The 19,776-nt window shown below is 49.7% G+C and overlaps 1 protein-coding gene across 1 annotated transcript in view; it reads left to right on the forward strand.

Annotated features, from left to right (window-relative positions):
* Window positions 1-19,776, forward strand: part of EDF1 (endothelial differentiation related factor 1) — a 93,587-nt gene that overhangs the window by 57,641 nt on the left and 16,170 nt on the right. Inside the window, exons 3-4 of the mRNA XM_069609752.1 lie at window positions 2,868-3,028; window positions 5,942-6,035. Of these exons, the coding sequence (XP_069465853.1) occupies window positions 2,868-3,028; window positions 5,942-6,035 (255 nt within the window). The remainder of the gene's footprint in view (window positions 1-2,867; window positions 3,029-5,941; window positions 6,036-19,776) is intronic.

Genomic DNA, 19,776 nt, shown 5'->3' on the forward strand with positions numbered 1-19,776 from the left:
TCTTTCACTAAATTGAGATTGCAAGTGGGCACTTACTGTACCTACATTGCTGCTCTTGAGTAATTTCTGAAATTTGAAGACCAGTCTTTCTTGGTTGACAAACCCTGTGGCTACATGGCATCAGGAAGGACTTTCAAATCTCTTCCATCCTGCTAAAGAGACTCTCAATTCTGTGGCTATAGCTCATTAGCAGTTGGGCAACTGCAATTTCTGTTGGTTACGCTTGCAAGGCTTCAGGTGCTGCTTTGCCATTCTGAGCCCTACCCAGTTTCTTTCAGAGTTGTGCTTTGCACTCTTCCTTTCTGCCTGAAGTTCACACAGCTTTTCATAGCAAGAGATTTCCTATGGACTTCCTATACCACTGCACGGATTCAGACACTTAATAACCTAGACTTTGCAAGGCACTTCAGTTGTACCTAGATATGGCCATTTGGGCGTGACATATGTTTGTAGAGCACACCAAACAATTGGGCATCAGGGCGCAGGTTGCTAGCAAACGGTACATCATACAAAGAGATGTGGGGAAGCTCGAAGGCAGGTAAAACTGCCTGAAAAACTTCGATTGACAGATCAATTGATACCGAAAGGCTTTCACTTATCCAATTGGACTTATGGTGTCTTAAGTAGATTTTTACCGACATGAGCCAATTGCCAACATTTTTTAGCTTATTTTTTTGCTTTCTCCCCATAGGCACTCTTTCAATGCTCGCGAAAGGACTAGTAGGCACAGCTAGCAGTTGTGGCATGTTTGGATAGTCCTTTGTCCCAGGCAAGCATGCTGGTTCTTTGGTAAACTTTTTCTTATGGGGTGGCCATGATGTGACTGCATAGTGTATTTGTTGTCCTAGCACTAATTGATTGTTAGCAGATCCATTGTAAGGTTTTTAAATTTCTCATGCTGTCACTGAGCACTAATAGTTTTCATAACTCGAGGTGATTCATTAACCTTGCAAGTGGACGCTTGCCCTGAGCGCTTAACTAGTCAGCTAGCTACTTGCTCACAGTAGCATATGGGCAATGTAAAAGGTGCTGTTTTTACTATCTGGCAAAAAATGAACATAACTTTTTAATCATGCTGCTCCAATAGTAGTACTACCTGTATTGCCATTACTGTAGAACTAAAAAGGCTGACGAATGGTACTTACGTTTAGGAGTCGGTGGTGGTGGTAGTACTATAAGTGATGCATGCAGTACTAACGGCACTCTGGCCAGCAGTAGTACTACCACTAGCCAAATCGGCTATCTTTCCCTGTCCAAGAAACAATTATGGAATGTTCCTGGAGAATGCTCGCTTCCCTATCCTTGTTTCTGCTTCATCTATTTTGCCTTTCTCGCTTCCAACTCTTGGCTTTATCGCCTGATATTTGTCCTGGCAGATCTTGTATCAAGTAAATAACGGTGCACCTGTTGCCTCTTCCTTTGACCTACTTACCAATGGGGTAGCTCCGAACACTTCTCAGGGCACCACGCATCATTTGCCACTAATAATGCTGACTCCCTCTTTGATCACATCGGAATTCGAGCTTGTCACATATCTGCATTCGACTTCATTTTTTTTGCTCCGTTTTATCTCCTTTGCAATGTCTTCACCACCTTCAGGGTTCTATATCTAAAATGTGACGAGGGCGTAGTGCTGCGAGGCTGCTACTGTTGTGATTGGCGCAGTATAAAAGTGATTAATATAACTAGTAGTATTAACTTTAGTAATGTCAGTGCTGGTTAGATTACTTTTTTTTTACGGGGGACGGGGGCATTCTTGTCTTGGTTTTCAGTTTGGGATTGCTGCAAGATTGGCGAGTATTTTCCTGTGGGTTTGGTGAAAGACAGGATCGCGAAGTACAATGTATGTACCCTGGTGACAGGAGGAGCAGAGGGATGTTGTAACGAGAGGGGCTAAATGATCAGATATACTTGGTGCAAAGTAAAACATTTTGTCTTTACTTAACATCTTGGCTGCTGTAATGGCGCGAAGACTGCACCTCTCTAACTTTGTTTGCAAGGTGAAAATGCTTAGTCATCCACATGATTACAGAAATGGTGAAGATAACTTGGATGACATTGGCTGATCGGACGCCCCTTCAATGTGCATACTGTTTTTGACTGCTTTTGCTGGTTGTAGATGTTACTTGTTGCAGAAGTTATCTGTTGTATGTGCATGGACAAGGAGTCTTGGTAATGTTGATTACAATTTTGCACCTTGTTTGCCTGCTTTGGTTTCTACCCTTTTCTAAAATGTGATTACATTTTTTGTTTTTAAATGCTCCGTAGCATGGCCTAAACATATTGGCTTGCTTTCGTACAGGTCATTAAAGATTGTTTCGTACAGGGTTGTGCAATGTTTTTTTCTCCTGATTTTGAAGTGCCAATGCCTTGCCCAGTCCAAAGGCTGAGGTAAACTGCAGCTGATGCAAGAGCAAGTGAACAGTGCGCCTTTGTATATTCTATTTTCAGTAATCTTGATGATTATCTTCCTTGCAAGAAATATAAGGTGGGTATTGCCATGCAAAATGAGGTGCTGAGCTAGTTTATTTGGCTCCTGTTTTTGCTCGTTTATTAGAACCTTATGACCAGGTTACCCTTTGGAATCATGCTATATTCAGTTCCACAGTTGATGCTCTCCTTTGTTCCCCTTTCCCTCTGACTTTTACTAATCCATCTGGCAGTGAGACTCTTCTCCCCCCGCCCCCCTCCAGAGGGGTCGTGGCCAACTTTTGTTCTAGGTTGCAAGTATCCAGAGCTTGATTTTTGGGTCGAGTTTAATGGATTATGCGTGTTTGGTGTGATCAAATACCTTATTGGTAGATCATTTGAGAGAGTTGGACAAATGCTGCCTCTGCCAATAATGATGAATTTTTATTTGATTGTAGGGTCTGCGGGCCAGAACAAGCAGCACACAATAACTAAGAACACTGCTAAACTAGACCGTGAAACTGAGGAGCTTCATCATGAAAGAGTTCCTTTGGAGGTCGGCAAGGTGATCCAGCAAGGCCGGCAGACTAAAGGGCTCACACAAAAGGACCTCGCCACAGTAAGTCTTGGTTGGGCTTATTATGCTACTTCTTACTTGGACGGGCCTCCCTAAATAGCTTGACTTGTACCCCAATTCAGCAGTTATTCCTGAAGTGGAACATAGCATGATATTTTTTCTTGGTATTGACAGTGGTGGATGTACCAGTTTGTGTTTTGCTAGGCATGCTTATTTTCTAAAGGTTGCTCACGCATGCATTGTTCTATAAGAATACTTTGTCAAGGCAAGCAGCAGGTCCATCAACCCATAACATGGGTGTTTGCAGCGTTATGGCTTAAGCCAGCATTTGTAGCTGCTGCTGGCTCATGCTCTGTTGCCTTCCCATGGTTTTCAATGGAGAATTCACTAGGTCACAACTTGCGCTATTTAGGAATGTGGTGATATAACCTGAAATGTTCACCCTGTGTTTTCCCGTACTGTGAACTGCCAATTTGTGCAGTCGCTTTAAAGCTTTAGCAATGCTCTGCACACTCGACCCACATGTGCATACCATGCACATTTTAATTGGAGCACAACACTTTGGAGGTCGGGAACAGTTTAGTAGTGGTTCGCCTGCCTTCTGTCAGCTTGACAGGCTTGGGAGCTTTTTGTTCTTATTCATTTTTCCAAGTCTTTGTCAAAACTTTCTCCGTACACTGCTACAGTAGTTTTGCAAATTCAGCCCTAAGCATGCCATACGTAACCAATTCAAGAGATTTATTGGTTGGGGTGGCATTTGTCTGTGGCTGACCTCCCCCGCCCCTCACTAACTGCCCCAAATCTGTTTTGATCAAACTTCCGTTTGGTGACCACCAGTGTTTCGTTATCTTGTCTGTGGTTTGGGGCCAAGGACATGGTGCTGTGCCAGGTCCTGCCGAAGAAGGGACCAGTAACTGGCAACTGTCTCATTCCTGGAAGGTTGCAGGCTGTCCAATTTAACGCATAGGAACAGAACTGGGATTGACGGGGCCCTTCAGTGCTGCTAGAGGTACAAAAGTCACCTCTGTGGCAGAGCCTTGGCCTGCTCATTTTAAGGGTGGCCAATCGGGTCAAAAAAGGTGATGGAACCTATCAAATGGAAAGTTTCTTGTTCTGACTGTAATTGCTGCAGTATTGAACAACTTATTGAACTGATATTCAGAAAGGTGCTTCAAAGATAGTCATCTAGACATTGGTCTCGGGTGTGTCCAAGTACTGAATCCTCTGAAAACGGTTCCTCTCTGGCAATTTCTGCACTTTGAGGAATTGTCTCTCGTCTAAACAATCTCTTGGTTTCTCTGAAGGCTTCCTCTGCGGTTATCCTTAAAACTAGTGCTTACATTTTAATCAATGCTGAAGGCTTCTATCTTGTATTGTTACCAGAGCCTTCTGAGGGCCCATATACCCTTAGGTTACAAAGCTGGAATGGCTTGTAGGTGAAGGGAGGTGCGTAAAGCTTTGTAGTTATTGTGGTAAATACATTTGTCTTTGTTCCAGAGCTCCTTAGACGTGTCCCTAATACAGAGGCAGCTTTTCAGACCCACATTTTTCCAGGGTTCATCCTCTGCAAATGTAAGACTAAATCCACTTCAGATTCAAATGCTGATCCTCTTGCGTATAGCTCTCCAATGCCGCTTGTGTTAAATGTTCATCATGCACTTACTACAATGATCATTCCAACTCAGTTCTCGCCTCTATACCAATGAAGCACGCCGCATGTCTAGTAATGCAACCTAAATGGTGTTACAGACCATGCTCCAAGAATGTCCTCTACTCATTTGTAGTTAGGAAAACTACTGCTTGCTGCTTCTGAATGCTGCAGCCCCCTCCAGTTTCGGGGCCAACTATGGCAGTTCCAAATTTCAGTTTCTTTATGGGTTCTTTGATCTCAAGCAATGGGTCATCCGGTCAATCTTCCACCACAGACCGGATGCTGCTTCTGCTCAGAACTGCATAACGTGAATGTTTGTAGGCATTTTAATTTAACAAGAACCAAGACAATTACTCCAGATCCTACTTTTGCCACTCATGGTAACCTGCCCCTCCGTAGAAAGCATTTAAGGCATTCTTACCTAGATTTCTTCCTGCATCTCCTGGAACACTTCATGCAGATTTCACAAGCGAAAAGTAGCAATGGTGGATTTTGAGATTTCCATTGTCCATGAAATTTGTAAGTCAGACACTTGGCGCCCCAAGACTTTTGCTAGCATTATTTGTTTGTTGCATTCTATAGGGAATGCAGCATAAGTATTTCTCGGCAACCTGCACATCTTATGTCATTGCCCCCCCCCCTCCTCCTCAAACCCGTGTTTGTTTTTAATCTGGTTTCTATTTTTTCAGGAATGGGGAGAATGGGTATGAAGAGCAATTTAAACTGCATTTTGTGTTGCCTTTATTTTTTCTACTGCCGAACACAGCCCCCCCCTGCCTCTCCCCGCCAGCCAATAGCTGGTTGGCTCTGCTCCCGAGTCAATTTTCTGCATCAAGGCCTCTTTCCAAAGACTCACGTTACAGCTTGTTGATTGGCGCATCTGTGGGGGGAGGTGTGGGGGGGGGGGAGGTTGATTAAGTTTCAGAGGCTAGGAAGTGTCATGCAATCTAATCAAGATTTTCATTTTTTCCTTTACTTTGTTCGCAAATAGCCAACCTTTTCAGATTGGTATGATTTTCACTTTAGCTTCCTAATGTGTAGCAACTTAACTGCCAAAAAGTAATGCCATGCGAAGGACCATTTATAAAAGGCAACATTTTTTAAAATTAAACTTTCGCCCTCTCCCAATATTCCGTTAACTGCCTGCTGAGACCTTTCAGGGAGGTCCCACCCCCCAATCATCCCTCCACAGTGAGAGGCTTGAAAGTGCTTGATCCCATGTAGTTGATGGCCACCATTGCAAACTGTATTGCTGGACATGTACTGTGTACTGAAACTGTGTTTAAAGCAAATCTTTTCTTTAGCTATGTAATGAGAAACCGCAAGTTATTGCTGACTATGAGTGTGGAAAAGCCATTCCCAGCAACCAAGTGATGGGCAAGATTGAACGTGCCATTGGTGAGTAGGATTCTCTGGTTGATGGGATTGTATTTTTTTTTGGGTGTGGCTGTTGTGCTGAATTTGTAACCTAGACGATCCATGGAGGTTTTCCTTTTACAGTGCTGATGAGGAAATGGCTTGCAAAAATTACCAGTCTTGAAAGAGCACATCTTTTCTTCAGACCTTTTAGTTTGACACGGTAACACTATAATTTGTTTGTGTAATATAGGAGTTACACATCTTCCGTTACTAGCTCGGATGATTACATGACAATGCTGTGCATCATGGGTGCAATACCTTGGTTGGGCCAGCAGAGCCCTTAATGCCCCCTGAATCGTCCATGTAATTTACAATGCTCTTAGCACCAGGTGTGGGGTAAGGTACCAGCAATTTCTTCAAGACATGTTATAGGAGTTTAGTAAAACCATTCAACTGAGGCAGTATAAGACTCCACTCTGGGCTGTACCACCTGATAGTTAGGGCGGGCTATCACAAAACACATTAGGCTTGAAGGTGCCCCTAAGCGTAACCTTATTTGGAACGTTACACCTAACGGTAGTCCTAGGGAAATAAAAACCAAGTTACTTTTGGATTACTTGCAGTAATACAAGGGTAGTAGAGACCCTGACAGTAGTTCCATGACACTCAGCATGAAGTTGCATAGGACAATATACATTTCTGAACAGTGGAACACTTATTCTATGAACAGTATACGCCCATAACTGATTCAGTAAGTTATTCTAGGGGAGTTGGACCTTGGTGTTTAAATTACAATTGATTTTCAGTGCAGACTATAACTTATTTCACGATAAGTTATAATCGAGGTAAGTAAAACCTAAAGTTTAAGGCGCTGCTAGCAACCTAAAAGGTAAGTATGACCTAGGCAAACTTATTATGGACAGGCTAACAGTGCTTCAGGGAAGCGAGACCCAATTTGGGACACTCGTACAATTATCTTAACGCAAATAAAGTGAAACCAACAGCATTTCTTTTGGGAAGAGGCACCCAATTCACAGGTGAGTAAACCCTTTACCTAATTTCTGTTATGGCGAAGAGTTACTTTAAGAATACTTAAAGCTGTGTTCCTTCAATATCTGGCAGAAAATATAAGGTGTAATGTTTGTAACTTCACTTGGAGTTTAAAGTTGCCAACTAACTCACTTACAAGTACACTTCAACACTTGTTTTACCTTTGAAGGCAGACCCCCTTAAAATATCCAGCCCTGCCCAATCTATTACAGGAAATGTGAGGAAGAAGATGAATGGTCTATGAGCCAACTGTAATCGGGGTGAAATGGGGCCCAGTTGCAGGCAAAGTTCAGAGTTCCAAAGTAAGACTGTTCCTACAAGATTCTACGAGTTAGTTGAGGGTCCAGGGACTTTAGAAGACACCATAGGAGGAGGATTACCAATCACAGAAAACGCCCTAAAACTACACCAGAATCACAAGTGACCTAAATACCCAAGCCATCACAATACCTCAGCAGAGGATTTTGCAGCCGGCGGACTTAAGTTATGTAGCCAATAACCCCAGTCATTTAATTCCTTCAGTTGGGACACTGGACTTTTGCAGCATGGATCATGGGTAGGGCTCTAGGCAAGTTTTTCCTTGTGGCTGGATGCGCTGGCACCTTTTTCAGGACCACAGAAGACCGAATATCGCTGGTTGAATTCTTGTTTGCAAGGCCCAGCACTCTGATGAGGTGACTTCTGCTCATGTCTCTGGAGATCCAGAGATGATGCCCACAAAGTTTCAGCGAGATTTGGAAAACCATGCACCTCACAATGGCTTGAGGTCCCAGGGTATTGCAGCCCTGCAAGGGCGCAGCACGACGTGGGATGGCTCAAAGTAGTCTATTGGGGCCCACCAGGCTCTGGGTTGGAGTTTTCAGAATCCCCAGGTCGATTGGGTGGGTTTTCAATCCTTACAGCCGGCCTCCCAGTTGAACTAGATTCTCAGTCTGGCTGGAAGACGGGCACTGCTGAGTTTTGGACTCCTCCCTCGCTGCCTGCCTTCACAATTGCTCTGGTTGTGGGGGGGGGGGGGAAGTTTCCACAGGACGCATGCAGTCTATCACAATCACACCAATAGTTCCTGCCCTGGAGGTACCTCTACCAGGTCTGTGCAAACAGCCTGTGATAAAGTTGCACCGAATAGGTTCACTGCCATCAGCAATTAAGTTTGTCCTTGTAACATTAAATTCAGTATCTCACCAGCACTCCACATAAGGTGGTGGTAAAGGGGGAGGATGCTGGTCTCGCCTAATAAAATGTAAAAGGAATCCAAAGATCCTTTTTACCCTTGGGAACCATAGTTCTCAAAAGTTAGCCAGGGAGCCATTGGGGCAGCCCAGCAACAATAGGCATTTATTGCCAAATAAATTATGGAGAGTCCTAATGAACCCATAAAGAGATTTTGTGAATGTAGAAGTTACCACTCGGAGGTATAAGGGAAAAATAATCTACCAGTAGAAGTGAAATGATCTAGGGTTGACACAGGTCTGCAAGATTTATTACTACACTTAACGCTCAAATGTAGTATGGCAGCCCACACCCAAGGGGTGCAGTAGGGTGGCTTTCGGGTACAGACTCTTGTTCCACAAGTGTCCACACTAAAAATCTTATATATTTACATAAGACAAGAGCTGAATAAACACACTTAAGGTGTGAAGTATAAACTTTCAAGATGAGTTTAGAGTTCAACAAAGAGCCTTTCCTAAAAGGGGATAATGCAGTTACTGTTAAGGAACACTTGTGTAGCTGGGGGCAGTCTTGGGTGGGGTAGAATTGTCCCAAAGGAGCATAGCTTGAGTTCCAGTGAGCTCAATCCACCAAATACCCATATCTGGTCCAAGGATGAAGAAATAAACCGAGAGGTGTTAGGGGAGTTTCTATAAAACTATTCTTTGGTATACAGGTTCTAACTCTTAGTATAGACTTGTACTAACAGATCTGGTAGAATGGCAGTGTAGTCACGCTCATCTTGGAAGGAGCAGGTATCGAAATTAATGGATAAGCAGCTGCTAGATGACCAGGGACCAGTAGCTAAAACTAGGGAGGATAACAAAGGGGCAATGTGTTCGCCTTGGAAGCAAGACGCGGAGCAACACTGGTTTGATCCCCGGGTCCACGCTTAGAAACCGCTGGGTATTAAGCGTGTTCTAAATAACCGATCATATCAAGGAGCTTGTACATATATTTTACTGCAACATAGCATAACTCACAGGGCAATGTGTGGGCAAGGATCAGAATTCCTACAAAAGAAAATAACAATCTAAAAGTCAATGAGACCCCTCAGGTCAAGCAACGAAATCCGCCTGGAACTAAAACCATACACTGTAAGGCACCGCCTTCTACCACTTAGCTGCAAAAACCTGGAACATCCCAAAAGAAAACGCCAAAGATAACCTAACATTCCGAAAATTACTAAACTTGGCTCTTCAATACAACAGACTAAAACCGAAACAACCGAGACTAAACCAGAAAGGACACTGACAAGCTCCCAGAACCGACTGAGAAGCACCAACGCCACCTGGATGGGGTGATGCCGGGCAGAGTGGAACATAGGTGATACCCAGGAAGACTGAGTCAACAACCCCAGCCAACCCTAACATCTTCAACCGCCTCTAGCGGCTACTAGGTACACTGGGCTGTGGAACTGTCGAGATACGAACCATCAAGGTGTGGACACTGGCAGGTGCACCGGCCATATAAGTGGGAGTGAGGAACATGTGGGGTTGTTGGGGAGGCTGGTGGAGGTGGCAGCAAGATGTGAAAGGTGCCTCGAATTCAGAACGGGCTCAGACCTAACCAGAGGCACAGGGTGCAGACGCAACCAATTATGCAATTCCCAACTCTTTAAGGATAGAGATGCCAACTAACCAATTCCACTAACAATTTCCTCTTTTGCATACACATCTCAAACTCAAAACCAAACACAACCACAAACCTACAGCACAACAAACAGCACAAACTTCACTACACAACAGACCCGCACAACATTTCACGACTACTCTGGGCCGCTAACACCCCAGGCCCAGCCAATGGACCCACCGGGCTGAGGCCGCCAACAGCACATCACTGCCCTCTTGCACTTTTTCCATCCTCCTCCCAACTCACCCACCCTCCCTGTTTTCAGAGCGCCAGGGGACCACTCCGGTGGTGATAGTGTGTGGTATAAATGTCCTTTAACATTAACATAAGAAGCAAAGAACTTTGTCCCTTAATTGACGCAATATGCTTTACTGTCTTATGTGCCCTTGTTCCAAAAGCGCAGAGTTAAACAATGGTGTGCTTGTTTGGTATCAATTGGCCTGGGAAGCCAGAAGTAGCTCCTGGTAGCTGTTGTCAAGCTAACTAGGCTGGTCAAGACCACAAGCAAGAGCTAAATAGCTTACAGCTCCATTTTGAACCCTGGAGGAGGATGTGAGCTGTAGGTTAGTACACTGAACCCAGGTAATACAATATTCTAAAGACTCATTACACACAGTTGTGTCAGACAATTTATTTTCTTACCTACACAAGGTAGGTAAATTTAAACTAAAGAACACAGGAATTAATAATACTTTTCAGAGGTGAATGCTTCAATAGTAGTTGCTTGTGGTTATTATAGAGAATCGCAGTAATGACATGTCTATTTTATTTGTAAGTTGCTTATGTATCAAATTGTTTCAAAGCACCCACAGGGCAAAGGGGAGGGAACATGGTAACACAAGCAAGAATAAACAGATCGGGTGGGGCGGGGGGGTGGTTCTTGTAGGCCTTGTGAGCATTCAGAACATCAAGTGCAGGGGGTGAAGATGTAAGGGGTGAAGCGGTAGGAGTTCCACAGAGGAAAGTGCCAAGGAAATTTGTGTGCACCTAGCAACCTCTGCCAGCCACTTAGGCAGGTGATCACTCTGCAACTGTAAGTGCAGACCTGTGAAACAGGGGTGCCAGAAGGCAAGTGCTGAGGGTGCAGGTGGTTGGGCGGAAGGCTGGGCTCCCAGAAGGACACAAGCTCAGACCACCAATCTCAGCCACTGGGGGTTTAGCACAGGAGTGAGGGGAGGAGGTGAAGATGAGGAGCTTCTAGAATTTGCAGAGCTGTGGGTGGGGGGGCGGGAGGGAGCCAGCCGAGGAGTGATCAGCCACCAGCTCGCTGCTTAGAAAAGCGCCTGGCATGCAGAGAGTTGGAGCCAGAGGAGCATAGGAAGTATCTCCGTCTTGCTAGCAATTGAGGGAGTGCTGATTGGAGGCACACCAAGACTGGATAGTATATGGGCAGTTGGGAATGGTAGCGTAAGAGAGTAGCATCAGAGGGAAGCTTGAAGGAGTTGGGTGTCCTCTGCATGACACGAGTGACGTGAGAAAGTGGAGATGAGGTGAGTGAGATGGACATTGAAGAGTCAGGGTGAGATGTTAGAGCCCTGGGGAACGCCACAAGTGGAGATTGTGGTAGGAGAGGGGTCCCGGGATGACCTCAGTGAAATTATTGTCAAAGAAGGCGGGGGGAGGGAAGAGTGCTCAGGATGGCTGGAGTTTGTGCAGCACAAAGGGTTGCCAGTAAGTGCAAAGGGCCTGGCAGGTGAGGTGGAGACTGCAGAAGGATTGGATAGTTCCTTAATGATTTCAGCTGTGTTGGAAGATAGAGACGCGCCTGGATGTGGACCCTCTTCTTGGCAAGAATGGTGAGACATTCTTGCCTGTTTATCAAAGGCTGAGCCAGTGGTCTGGCACTTTTGTTCTGCAGCTCTGCATTTGCGCATTAAGGTCTGCTAGATCTGAGACGTACCAAGTGCTTGACATGTTTCGGGCAGATCCTCATTGGGGCAAGCATGTTGAGTGTTGGAGATGGAGGTTGCTAAGAGCAGTTGGTGGTAGAAGAGGGTGGGATGAAGGGATGCAAAGGCAGCAACTGACACTAGTTTCATCGGCCGATGTCTGTGAATGTGGTTAGCCGGTGGAGGTGCAATGGTTGATGGGTCCTAGGTTGGAGGAGAGATTAGTAAGTGGGGCGGAGAGGGGTTCAGTGAGGATGTGGGTAGGACCAGAGGGGAGAATGGAGAGTGGTGCAGAGTTCCTGTGGATTCCGTGCACGAAGAGTTGTGGTGGATGTTGAAATTGCCCAGTAGGAGTTTAGAGTGTCAGAGGGGCAATCGGCCCGTTCAGAGAGGAACAGGGTGATGGAGCCAGGTGGCCTGTAGATGGTGGCAATGGTCAGGAAGGAGGTGGGAGAGATGACCAGCTTGCAAACCAGGCTCTTGAAGCAGGTGCATTACTGGGTGGGTATGAGAGTAGAGACCCACTCAGGGAAGATCAGGGCAACCCCCAACGCTGGGACGGTTAGGCTTAGAAATCTTGTAGCTGTCGGGGAGGAGAAGTCACTGTGACTGAGCTGGCATTGAACCACCTCTCGGTGAGAGGATATTTAGGTCCATGTCTTGTAGGCAGATGCCAGCAGTGAGCATTCAGCGTGGCTAGATGAAGCGGGGCTCTGCCTTTATCTGGGGGTGGGGTTACAGTGGTGTGGTACACCACTCTGAGGTGGGGGAGGAAGGAGTAGCAGGAATGAAGTTGAAGGATTGTTCAACACCTGTATTCGAAAAATTCCCCAACTGCGCACATATGCAGTACAAGGAGGTAAAGAAGGTAATGGTTGGGGCAGTAGAAAATTTGCTTTAGCACCACTCCATACACCATTAGTGATTTAGTGGATGGACATCAGCGGGTGCACCTCCAATCCTAAGACAGGATCTTAGGAGAGGGTCTTGGCAGATGGGGCTGGCGTCTGCCTGCTGGCTCCCCGGATTGGATTTTGGGTTGGAGACTGGCCAATCAGTGAGGCAAGCTGGGATGGCAGAGGAAGCACTCTTCAAAACCAGGCACAGTGGCCATATTGGATCTGAGTTGATGTAGTGGATTCATGTTGCCCAACTGGCCTAGAAGACGGGTTTGCACCTTCAGAAAGCAGATCCACGAATTTTGCTTGAATAAACAGTATTCAGGGATCATTATACATGGAGCAAGTTGGTAGTGCTTGCTGCTCCAAATTCGATTTTTGATAGTTGGTAGTGATGGCATGGTAAAACCCAAATGGGATTACCTCAACAGCAGTGCCTCGCTGGTTCCAGGGGGTGTCAAGCCCACAATGCTCCTGGCAGCCTCAAGTGAAGAAAATGGAGAGAAGCAGGCTTGACTGGGGTCTCGTGGGGACTTGGCCAAGGACAGATTTCTGACCCCGAATGGCTCTGGGGAGGGGGGGTGTCTAGGGACTTACTGGCCAATCATACCATGGCAACTATTTTCAATGTAGTTTTTCTTCCACATTCCAGGTTTTGGCCTGTCTCTGCCAGAAAATTGTGCATGGTCTGGTATAGTAATGGGTCATGCTTGAGGGGAACAAGTTTGAAAAGAGTAACCAATATGTACAGTGAAATACAGCAGTCAATGTAAGGTAGTCTGGCTGCTATAGTTTATTCAGTTGAGCTAAAACACCTGAATCTTTCTGTACACCCGTCAACCTCATTGACTTCCGTCTGTCTTCTGAAATACTTGCATTCACATGCACGTTTCCTTCCCGCGACTCATCTTTGCCATCATTGACACAAACCAGCATCAATGTGTTTACATTGTCTTAAATGTGCCTTGTGCTGTGGGCCTCACCACAGTATCTACATAAGCAAGAAGTCACTGATCTTACTTGGTGTTAGGGAGAATTCTCAGAAGAATTCTCAAATTAGCTAATTCCTCCGCCTTGGACACCCAGCAACTTTTTTTTTTTTACCTGGAGAGAGCAAATTTTTTTTCCCACCTGTATGTATTTTAATGTGATGTCTGAGCTTTGTGTTTCTCCAGCATGGGGTCTGGCATGGATTCACATGCTCATGAATATTCCCCGTCGTCAGGCTGGGAATCCTCGGTAAAGAAAAAACCAGTATCAGTTTCGTTTCTGATCTGTCTTTCGTAGTAATAACCAATCACTGGTCTCTGCGTCATACTGACCACAGCCAATGACTGCCCTCTACCTAAGCACCGCCTCTGGCAGCCATCTTCAGATTTTTACCGCACGTTCATGTGTTGGGATCCTCGTGCTATTGCTCTCGAGCGTTAGTGCTATTTTTTTCGCGTTTTTTCACAAAAACTCGATTCTTTCGGTCAAAAGAGCCTCAAACTCCACCGATCCTACATCCGATCAACGGGGACCCGTGTCGGATTCGTCTGCGCCCCTCAAGGGTGAAGATTTCGTCGAGCTACACTTCGGAGGACTCCAGAAGCTTCTCAGGCCCTGTCTCGGAGATGGCCCAGGAGAAGGGAAGCTCGACGCCCGGAAAGCTGTTCAGGGTCTGCCCTGGATGCCAGCTGCAGAACGTCTTTAAGGAGGACGAACACTCTTTCTGCCTTTATTGCCTTCATGAGGACAAGACGCACGTGGAGAAGGACTGTGCGTTTTGCGGCAACATGTCGGAACGGACCATGAAGGACCGTCATCAACGTCTCGCCAACTGGCTGGAGGGTAAGAGCCCGTCTGGCGAGAAGAAGAAGAAACCCGAGCGGTCTTCTAAGACCTTTGAGGGCGCCCCGGCGACGGGGGCCCAACATAAGGCTAAGCACCGCGAGTCCGCTGGCACCGGGAGCGCCGAACGGTCGGGCTCTACGGGCGCCAGGCAGGGCGCACCCTCCCCGGCACCATCAACCACGAGCCAACGCTCTGGGTCGGGTAAGAGGAAGGCCGAGCACCCGGCGAAACTCCTGGAGAGGCCCCGGTCGAGCTCTAAGGCAGAGGAGGAGCGTGGCAGTGCCCCCTCCCTCAAGGATAAGGCGGTGAGCGCACCTAAGGTGGTGAAGGCCTTGATCCATCCGACCAAGCCCTCTATCGAGACGGTCGCGGCGGCCCTGGCTCAGCCTGTGGAGGCTGCGCCAGTGGTAGCGACCTCGGGGCCCAGAATCTCCCTGCCTCCTCGGAGGGAGTCTTCTTTTGTGCCCATCGATAGGACCCCCGTGAAACCCCCCGTGGGGAAGAAGGGGGGGGCAGGGCGTCGTCGCAGATTCGGCCTCAACCTCAGAAGAGGAGCTGATCGAGGTCTTAAGCCACGGCCTAGGCGTGGAAGAAGGCCTGCCCGTCGGAATGGACCCCGACGCAGGTGACGACGACGACATCGTCGAGGATACCGACGGGGCCCCTGCTCGCCCGTCGGATTCCCCTCTGCCAGCGCCGCAAGACAACTCGGCGGCCATTTTGTTGGCCATACAGTCCTTATGCTCCGAGATAAGGACGAGACTACCGTTACCGACAGAAGAACCTTTCCCGTCGGGGGATCCAGAACCGGGACCTTCTGGTGTTCCCCCTGCCAAGAAAAGAAGGATTCATCCACCACCTCCTTTTCAACCGTCGCGCCCCGTCCAGCCCTCTCCCCCGTCCACCCGAGGGGATGATACGGGGACTGACACGGCAGCGACGGGTACGGACGACGAGGCATACGACGAGGATATTCCGTCGTCGCCTCCCGCCAGGGCTTCTCCGCCCGACGAGATCGGATCTTTCCACTCCATGATCTCCAGGGCTTCCGAGCTTTTCCAACTCTGCCCTGAGGAGAAGAAAAAGGAAGGCTTCCTTTATCAGCGGCGCGAGGCCAAGAGGAAGACGGTCCTCGCAGTGCCTCTGTTGGACGACATTTGGGATGAGGGCCTTTCCCTCCTCAAGAACCCTTCCACGACGCCAGCTAGAAGAGACCGGTACGAGAAGAAGTACCGGGTCCCGGACACGGCCCCCCTGTGCCTCCGGGCACAGCCTACCCCGGATTCCGCCGTCTCCGCGGCAGCCAGGAAGAAAGCGGGGGGGGGTGCGGCCTCCACATCGACTTCCCCGCCGGACGGCGAGGGAAAGAAATTGGATGCTATGGGACGTAGAGTCATCTCGTCGGCAGCGACGACGATTAAAGCGGCCAACGCCTTGGCTATCGTGGCTCGCTACGACAGGGAGCTCTGGTACAAGATAGCTCCCCTGCTGGATTTTCTGCCGGACGACAAGAGGGCGGAGGCCCTGGAGATCCTGCAGGAAGGTGAGGTGGCCTCGGACCACGCCATCACTGTGGCGACGGACATCGCCGACACTGGGTTCCGCCAGTTGGGCAACGGCGTTTGCCTTCGACGTCGTGGATGGCTCAAAGCTACGGATTTCCGGCAGGACGTCCAGACCAGAGTCCTGGACATGCCCTTCGACGGGAACAACCTGTTTGGGAAGACAGTGGACGATTCCCTTCAGGCCATCAAGGCGGATACTGAGACGGCCAGGGCCCTCGGAGTCCTGCAGCAACGTCGGACGCCCTTTCGGAGCAGCGGAGGCAAGGGCGCCTCCAGAGGTTCCGGCGGCGGTTTCGCTTCCTACCGTCAAGCGGCCCGCTCGTCGTCGCAAGAGGCCTACAGAGGACGAGGCAAGTCTAGCGGACCCCGCCGTCGTCGCCCAGGAGGTCAAGGCGGCAAGGCCGCGTCCAAGCAGGATTGAACCGGCTGTGGGGTCGGGCCCCCACCGGAGCACCCCGGTGGGAGGCCGGCTGGCGGGCTTCGTCAGCGTGTGGGAGTCCATCTCCACCGACCGTTGGGTTCTGGACGCCCTGGCCCGGGGTCACGCGCTCGAGTTTCAAAGAAGGTGCCCGCGTGTCCCCCCCGTGGCCAGGAAAGAACTTCACGTCCCTCAACTTCTCCTGGAGGTAAAGGCGATGCTCAGAAAGGGCGCCATCGAAATCGTCCCAAAGAGGCTTCGGGGCTCCGGAGTTTACTCGAGATACTTCCTCGTGAAGAAGAAGACAGGAGGATGGCGCCCCATCCTAGACCTCCGACGTCTGAACAAGTTCATCAAGGCGCAGAAGTTCCGGATGGTCACCCTCCAGCACGTCCTGGGCCAGCTGGAGGAAGGGGATTTCCTGTCGTCGTTGGATTTGGAGGATGCCTACTTCCACATTCCCATCCTAAAGGGGCACCGAAAATTCCTCAGGTTCGTGGTCCAAGGGCGTCATTACCAGTTCAGAGCCCTCCCCTTCGGACTACGGTCGGCACCCAGGGTATTCACCAAGTGCCTCGCACCGGTGGCGGCGCAGCTGCGCCGCGAGGGGATCCACGTCTACCCCTACCTGGACGACTGGCTCATCCGCGCCAAGACGAGGGAACTCGCCGTGGTTCACACGGCAAGGACCGTCCAACTCCTCACGGACCTGGGATTCTTCGTGAACTACGCCAAATCCCACCTGGTGCCCGCGCAAGTCGCACTGTTCCTCGGAGCGAGGCTCGACAGTGTCCCTTCTGGCCTCCCCGTCGGAGGAGAGGACCAGGACCATCTTGGGCAAGGTGCAACGGATGTTGGTGGCCGACGCGGCCAAAGTGAGGTCCATCAAGTCCCTCCTCGGGATGATGTCTTCCTGCATCTACCTCATTCCCATGTGCAGGCTCCGGATGCGCCCGTTGCAAGAATTCCTGGATGCGCGCTGGATCCAGACGACGGGCAGCTTCGAGGAAAGGATCAAGCTCGACGAGAACTTCCGACGAGCGATACGGTGGTGGGGCACCCGCGCGCATCTGACGGCGGGCATGGACTTCCAGACCCCAGCCCACCAGGAGACTGTGACTACGGATGCCTCCCTGGAAGGGTGGGGAGCGCACACCGAAAATCTGCACGCAAAGGGACTCTGGCTCCCGACGGAGAAGTCCCTGCATATCAACGTCCTGGAGCTCCGTGCAGTGTTTTGGGCCCTCAGGTCTTTCCTTCCGTCCCTCAAGGGCAAGGTGGTGAGGATCTTCACCGACAACACCACCACCATGTTTTACATCAGGAAACAGGGCGGAACCAGGTCCCCAGCGCTGTCCAAGGAGGCGCAGGACCTGTGGCATTGGGCCGTCGCCCTAAGGATTTTTCTGGTGCCGTTTCATCTGGCAGGGATAAAAAACACCATCGCCGACTCACTCAGCAGGGAGCTGCGCTCGTGCCACGAGTGGGAACTACGGCAGGATCTGGTGGATCGCCTCTTCCGACGGTGGGGCACACAACAGATCGACTTGTTCGCGACGGCGACGAACACCAAGTGCCGTAGGTTCACCAGCAGGTTTCCCCAGATGAGGAGCATGGGCGATGCTTTCTCGTTCCCCTGGGAGGGCCTGTTCCTCTACGCGTTCCCTCCCTTGCCTCTGCTAATCCGGCTAATCAACCTGCTCAAGAAGTCACGGTGCAGGATGATCCTCGTCGCACCCTCATGGCCGAGGCAGATATGGTTCCCGGACCTTCTGGACTTGTCAGCGTCCCCGCCGATCAAACTGCCGGCGGACCGGATCTACTCTCCAGGGAAGGAGGCGCCATCCTCCACCACGACCCGAAGTCGCTGAACTTGCAGGCCTGGCTCCTGCAGCGCTAGAGTTTGGAGGATACGACATACCGGCCGACTGCAGAGAGATTCTTGCAAAGGCCAGGGCGTCCTCGACTCTTAAATGCTACGGACACAAATGGAAGAGGTTCTCTGTCTGGTGCCACGCACAGAAGATAACCCTCTACGGATTACGGTTCCCCAAGTACTGCCGTACCTGCTGACGCTGGCCAAAGCTGGCCTGGCACACGCGTCCATCAAGATTCATCTTGCTGCGATCTCCAGATACACCAGAACCACGGGACGGACGTCCTTGTGGTCTCATCGCCTGGTGAAAGAGTTCATGAAGGGACTGTTCAGATCGTTCCCGCCGGTGAAGGCTCCGGCCCCGGCGTGGGAGCTCAACGTGGTGCTGACCAAGCTCATGGGACCTCCGTTTGAGCCTCTGCACTCGGCCCCGTTGAAGTTTCTATCGTGGAAGACTGCTTTTCTTGTGGCCATCACCTCCGCACGACGAGTGGGAGAGATCCAGGCCCTTTCCTGCAAGGCCCCGTACTTGACTTTCCACGACACGAGGGTAGTGCTCAGGACGCACCCCTCCTTCATGCCCAAGGTACCGTCGGACTTCCATCTCAACGAACCCTTGGTGTTGCCTGTATTCTTCCCGTCGCCTTCGTCGCCGGCTGAGAGGACTTTGCACTCGCTGGATGTAGCTAGAGCGCTGAAGTTCTACGTGGACCGCACGAAGTGTTTTCGGAAGACGTCACAACTCTTTGTGAACTTTGGACCTGTCAATCAGGGGAAGGCTCTCTCGAAGGCTTCCATTTCCAGATGGCTCTCCGGCTGTATCATGTACTGTCATCGGTTGGCAAACCGACCGCTGCCCGGCCGTCCGAGAGCCCATTCCACCAGAGCGATCGCAGCTACCACGGCGTTCCTTTCTGGTGTGCCCCTGCTGGACATATGCAGGGCTGCTACGTGGAGGTCGACGCACACCTTCACGAGATTTTACTGCGTCGACCGGGATTCCAGGGAGGAGTCCAGGGTCGGCCAAGCAGTGCTGCGCAACCTGTTCGCCTGAGGTGAGCCTGGTGAGGAGGTAAGATGCTTAATGTTGAGTTTGATGCTATGCTTAATGTTGAGCCTTTGCCACCTCCCGTGGTTGTGCATGTGTGTACTGCTATGTATTCTTTATTCATGAGCATGTGAATCCATGCCAGACCCCATGCTGGAGAAGGAACAAGTTACTTACCTGTAACTGTTGTTCTCCAGCATGGGTCTGGCATGGATTCACATGCGAACCCTCCCGCCTACCCCTCTGCGGCTCTTCACTTGGTCATACTGCCACTTCACGTGCTTCCAAATCTGAAGATGGCTGCCAGAGGCGGTGCTTAGGTAAAGGGCAGTCATTGGCTGTGGTCAGTATGACG

Source organism: Ambystoma mexicanum, chromosome 8 (assembly GCF_040938575.1).
Source record: "Ambystoma mexicanum isolate Mex_15411 chromosome 8, UKY_AmexF1_1, whole genome shotgun sequence".
Classification (NCBI taxonomy): domain Eukaryota; kingdom Metazoa; phylum Chordata; class Amphibia; order Caudata; family Ambystomatidae; genus Ambystoma; species Ambystoma mexicanum.